This window comes from Squalius cephalus (assembly GCF_949319135.1).
Source record: "Squalius cephalus genome assembly, chromosome: 1".
Taxonomy (NCBI): Eukaryota; Metazoa; Chordata; class Actinopteri; order Cypriniformes; family Leuciscidae; genus Squalius; species Squalius cephalus.
In genome coordinates this window covers 22,732,925-22,739,519 of record NC_137122.1, presented here as the reverse complement: position 1 = coordinate 22,739,519, position 6,595 = coordinate 22,732,925, and the positions used below count along the sequence as shown (strand labels likewise).

General features: G+C 38.7%; 1 protein-coding gene across 1 annotated transcript in view; it reads right to left on the bottom strand.

The window, feature by feature from the left end:
* Positions 1-418: 418 nt before the first annotated feature.
* Positions 419-6,595, bottom strand: part of sphk1 (sphingosine kinase 1) — a 29,986-nt gene continuing 23,809 nt past the window's right edge. The window contains exon 5 of the mRNA XM_079894514.1: positions 419-2,998. Coding sequence (XP_079750640.1) covers positions 2,293-2,998 — 706 coding nt within the window. The 3' untranslated portion in view covers positions 419-2,292. The remainder of the gene's footprint in view (positions 2,999-6,595) is intronic.

Genomic DNA, 6,595 nt, shown 5'->3' with positions numbered 1-6,595 from the left:
ATCATCTATACTGAATCTGTCCATTAGCCTGCATCTGGCTGGTCCGTACAAGGTTGTTTCAAAATGTTCAAGTTTGTGAGGAATAAAAATGCAAATTTAAATAACCGTCATTGAAAAACCCATTTTGATTCTTTGCACTACTAGCCTACTCAATATAATTTATGCAAATACTTGCACTTCTAATACCCAGAACATCACTACCAGATTAATGTTTTATTAAACTCAATTTCACAATAAAGTGAACACAGTGATGATTTTAAGCTCAAGCTTTGGTTATGAGTGGATGTTTATTTAACTTTTAAACCTTCAACTAACAACATCACCCAGGAAGTGACATCATCCTGGAGGAGAAACATTAGTAAGTGTTATCATTGTATTTAGTGTATTCTGTGATGGTATTAGTTGGTTAGTCTCTCTCTAAATGTTTCATCTTGTTCGCTGAAATTACATAAATCAGTTCAAATAATATCAAATGAAAACGACCTTCAAGTTGACGAGTGAATGAGCAATGGCTAACTTTAGCTTGTTATGAACATCCTGTTGATTTTCTTGTTGGTTTGTAAATAAAATTGTAATGTAATAATGATAGATGTGTCTTTTAACTTATAGAAGCAAATCAAATATGTCAAACATTGTTTTTTTGGTCAGGTTTCATTATTGAAAGGACATTGAGCGACTGGCTAAAATGCTACAATTTCAACAATACAATATATTTAGCATGGATTTAGTATGTCGTTGATGTAAAATGCAATGATAAAGTGTGACAAACAAAATTTCCCATTATTCTCTGTTTTAGCACAAGAGCAATAAAATACACAGATCAACCACCAGTTACACACATAATATGCATGATTTGTGCTTCATTTTGTTGCATTATATCACTAAAAACCTTCCTGTATTTGTCAATCAGAGAAATAGAAATTCCCCAGTGCATCCATTTCATTCTGACCAAAATCACATGAAAGCCACAAGTGTCATTATCATTTAGATTAATTTTAAGTGGGATGTAATTTCCCAGAGGATCTTAAGGCGGCACATTAAAATGCTCTCTTAAATAATAAAAAACATATACTGTTTGCTTTATCATAGAAAAATAAAGACGAACAGCGATATCATATGTTCAACGTTGGCACTTCTGAAAATCAAGATTGGTGCATCGCAGCAGCATAAACTCCAGCATTATACAGATGCTCGCGCATCAGAGGCCGGGAATCTCACCAGGCCTCACCCCAAAAACAGAAGAAATTATTATAAGTTTATTATTAGATTTCAAAATGAATAAATAAATGTTAATTACTCCGCTGTAAAAAAATGCAATACGAATTAGCAGTTAAATGGTCAGAACATAATGTCACAATTTAAAAAATCTTAATGGTTGTCTCCATTTTCATAAAGCAAAATATAATTTCTCATTTCTTTATTTTAATATTTTTGGAAGAAATTTGACCTGGACAAGTTTTCAGATGCACAAGCATCAGAGATGAATCTCATTCAATCTGTTCAGCTCATTTTAAGCTCATATTTCAGCTCATATTTTTAGATTTGAAGTGGATATTTTGTATTGTGTAGTTTTGTCATAAAATATGTTGTTTACTATGCTTAACTGACATGAAAAGAAATAATGCAAAGGAAAAAAATAAAATAAGTGGTTGTAAAAATAGTAAAAAATAAATAAATAAATTCTTCTTCAGATTTTTGGGTTGTTGAAACTTGGACATGTTGTTTACAGATGCTTATATTTCACCCTAAAAAGAAAGGGACAAATAATAGATTTTGCATAAAGAAGAAGGGGATGATTTGAAGTGGATCTTTTGCATTGTACGTTTTTTTAAATAAAAATTCTGGGGTTTAATAAGTTTAACGGGCATGAAAATAATGTCACAATGTAAAAACAGTACATTTTCTTAATGCAAAACAATTTTGTTAGATTTTTGGGTTGTAATGTGACCTGGACATGTTTTCAGATGCTCATATTTCACCCTAAATATGAAATGAAATTATGTTTTCACATAAAGAAGATGAAGCTTATATTTTTTAGATCATATGCATTTTACACTAGTTTTGCACAAAAAACAAAACCAGGGTTTATTTTAATTAACTTCTATCTACACAATGTAAAAACAGTCCATTTTCTTAATGCAAAACATAATTTTGTTTGATTTTTGGGGTGAAATGTGACCTGGCCATGTTTTTAGTGAGATTCCCTCAGTTACAATTCAAAACAAACAACCAGGTGAAGTTCAAGTTTAGCAGTCGGGATTGTGCTTTAATAACAGCGCTGGAGTTCAGAGGTCACGAGGAGATGAGTCGGGCCACCCCCCTGTGCACCTGTGCCTGAACGGGCCCGTACTCAACGCGCTCCCCGTCCACTGTCATCACGCCGGCCGGGCTCAGCGGCTCCAGCCTCAGCGCTCGCACGCGCCGGTACACCAGGTGTGGGCAGCCGAGGTCCAGGTGCGTCCCGCTCTGCATGGCCCGGAAGAGTCTCAGCAGGGCGGCCCGGGAGATCCCCGCCGTCACGTAGAACAGGTGCATTGTCCCGTCATCGGAGCGAGCGTCAGGAGCCGCCATCAGATCCTCGCTCAGGTGCGACTGGAACATGGCGAGCACCAGCACGAACTCGCGCTCCTCCACGAGGGTCCAGTCCTGCGGGACGGGCTGGTCGAGCGGGACCAGCAGGTGGTCGTGAAGCTTGTTTTCCTCGGAGTGTGTTTCCGGCTGGTTTTCGGCGGGTAGGAAGGCTAGTTTTCCCTGATAGACCCGTAGGGACGCCAGGCGCACCAGCGTTCCCAGGAGGAAGCGTAGATCTCCGATCTGCCGAAACTGCTCGCTCTCGATGTCCACGTCGGCCACGAAGCCCCAGGCCAGCGAGAGGAAGGAGAAGAGGCGCGCGCCGGAGGACAGGCGGATGGAGATCAGGTCGAGCGCTGAGGTCTGGCCTTTACACAGTTGGAAGCCACAGCTGGTCAGCAGATCTTCACCACACACCGGAGACGCACTACAGACACAATATTAATATTCAATTAGTCCGACGGGAAATCTCAGTAAAACCAGCAGAAGTGAGAGGGGTAACTCGATTTTCCTGTCGTCATGTGTTTATTATGTTGTTTCCTGATATCACATGCGCAAACACCTATATATATATAGATAAAACAATTATGTCCCGCTGAACGATGTATTAATTAGGCTAACTTCAGATTGGATTGTGTTGGTAATAGGCACTTATCTAATGCTTAAAGATGTTTCGTGCCTCTCACAAGTGCTTTCGATCTTCTTTCTGATCAGAATGGTGTGTGGAATACACTTGAGTTTTGCCACAGACTCGTCCCAGTGTCTAGAATGCAACTGAATGCTTTTTCAAGCGTCTCCATACTTGAAAACCTGCGGGAAAGTACTTTTAAACAGGAAATGATGGAATATTTACGTACATATTAAAAGCGGGTCTATTCGTACGGGATTACTACTGAGGTAATTTTTCCGGACCTTTTTACAGAAGGTAAAAGTCGGCATAATCTTTACTGACATTGTCCCTTATGATCACTGAGATGGCACATTCGGATGGGAATAAAATCACTGAGAAGCTCTGGTAATTATTAATTTACCCCACCTCTGCTACTTGAAAACAAAGAATGGCTGCTGCTTCTGGAGAACAGTCTTTCGAATCGGCTTTGGCCGCGACTCTGGAGGACTTGGAGTTTTTCTTTGAGAAAAGAGCAAAGAACGGCACTTAAGTCTTTCTTAAAAAAGGAAGATGTGTTCGTAGTTTTGCCGGCCAGATTCAAAAGTTGAATCTATCAACTAACGTTAGCTCCGCTGTTGGGAAAACGCTCTGGTTGGTTGAAGCGCTGTCCTATTGCGTGCAGAGGGAATCTGAAAGACAGCCGTTTATCCCGCCCCTCGGATTGAGCCGTGTCTATGGTGAGTTCTTGATGTAGGTCTGGCTTGCCAGGCTAGCAAAATGCATGTATATGCAACAATGACGTTGAAAACACTTTGAAACCGCAGCGTGTGAACTTAGAATAACAGACCGTTATCGTTCGTTGGTGTGGACGCAAATATAGTTATCGTTATAGTTATCGTTCTTGGTGTGAACGGCCATTAACTCCGCCCACTGACGCCTGGTTGGGCCAGACAAAACATTTCTTACCAATATGTTATTTACACTAAGTAGAAATAGCCATAGATGGCCATTCTTTGCAATAAGTGTAAATAGAAGTTAGATGCTATTTATATTTATACATAGTGGCAGATACTGTTTGCACCTCAGTGTTGTTTTACATTAAAATGGCATGCAATAACAGAGTGCAAATTATTTGCACTTAGAGCAAATAGTCGCTGCCTATTTATGTACTATTATAGTATTAATATTTTAAAATAACTTTACAGTTTTCATTTTAGTTTCAGTTTTAGTAATTTTGTTATGTGCTTTTTTATCTTAAATATTTCAATTTAGCATTCGTTTAATTGTAGCTAAGTACTTTTTTTAAGTTTAAGAAAGTTTTTCATCTAATATTTATATTTTATTTCAGCTTTATTTCGATTATCAAAAACAGTTTTTTAAATAGTTTTAGTTAACTATAACAGTCGATCACAGCACAACTTTTAACACTAATATCAGTGATCATGAAATGAAATATTGACATAAAACAGCATACTTTTACAATTAAAGCAAAGTGAACTTTATAATATTAGTCTATGTCAAAATATTCCCCATAACAGTTATTTTAGTATTGTTTATAGGCTATATTAGGCCTATTTATTGATATTTTTAATTCATAATCATTTTTTATTTCAGTTTTGGTTAAAAATAGGCTGAACACCACTGATAGTAGTCGATAGTCTGACAGATATAATAAACATTAATATTAAACAATTTAATATTAAAATATTAATATTATTTAATATTAAACAAATAGGCGATTGGCGGGACGACACAATATCCGTCATGATTTCTCGCATTCATTTTCTGTTTTTCTCTGCTTATAAATAACGCGATGTTGAAATGAATAAATTGGAGCATGGATTTACAAAGTTATTATCGACATATGCGCAGATCTAATAAAAATGATCGTGTTGAAGCATAAACAATGTGCTCGCTCTATTCACCAATAGATGGCGCAATTGTACTTCGATACTAAAAGTCAAGCGGCTAAACAACAAAACTGCGGGCGAGTGGACAGATTGATTATTGACTACGTTTACATGCAGCCAATAACCGGGTTATGGTCGGGTTAGGGTCACTATTCGAGTTTCTGAAACATTCGGAATAACCCGTTTACATGCGTGAGCAGAGAGAGTTACTCCTGTATACATGGAATTTGTAATCAATTGGTAATATCCCGATGTAAACGGCGACGCACGGTTAGCGTCTGGACCAAGCGGCAACCTCCCCGTCTTTCTCTTGAAACCAACACGGAAGTGAGTTAAACTGCAATTCGTTGACTGGCCGCTTGAGGCTGTTGTCAGAAGTGAGTCAAATCTGTATCTCCTCCATGTTAAAATGCCAAATTTTACAGCAGAAAAAAACGTGTTTAAAGCCTGGTGTCTGTATGTGGATTTGGTCTATACAGCTCATTTTGCCCTTCATAACAACTGTGAGGGGGGTGAATTATTTTATAACTCGTCCGTTTAGTTGATTAATATTTAAATTTAAGGGTGTGGCCAAGCTACTTGAGTGACAGATGGATTGCCGCTGTCAGTGCTAGCCGTTTGTCTGCTGTTACTAGCCGTCACTTCACCTCAGCAATGTTAGCTGCTGAACTTGCCATTTCTGCAGTGTTTGTGCTTTTTTTCGGGATTATTATTTCATACAATTTAATACCTGGGTAACGTTACAAAGCCCACGTCTTTGGATTCCGTCGTTATCGTTCGAGAGAAAAACCAGAGCTGTATTTCAGTTGTTTTCCTTTGTGAACATGCACTAATGGATGTCTGGCAATTTCGTTGCTTTTTGGGGTTTTCAAATTTAAAACGTCAATAAATGCTCGTTCGTTCTGCTCTCACGGAACAGATGGATTATAATATGCTTATGTACCGTCAGATGAAATCATGCAGGCGTCGGCGCTTTCTCCGTCCATGCAATAAATGCACATGAATGAGCGCGGATTTTCTAGCACATTTACTTGCACTTCAAAGGCAATATATCTATGGTTTAACGGTTAAACCATAACCCATTTGAGAGACGGCCAACATCAGAATTTAAAATGGACTGAATAAGCTCTCTACGAACTTGAGCGATGCCGCGCTGACGGACCATGAAAGAGTGACTGACATGTATGCACATAAATCACCTTCATACACAAACACTCTCGAAGTAATACACAGTCTCACTTGTAGCCATGTCTTTTAACTATTATAATATTTCGAAGGGCAAAAATAGGAACGTTTAATTGGCTTTACATCATCAGCTAACTCGATCACGTCGAGCTAGGTGATTTCAGATAGCCAGGCTCCTCCAGCTCCACACATGCCCCGCCTGTTTGCCTATTTTCTGTTATCCGGAAGTGACGCAAAGCCAAGATGGCGACGGCCGGCTCCGCCCACTTTAGGCTTCAAAAATGCTCTTCAGAAACCTACGGGTGACGTCACGGACACT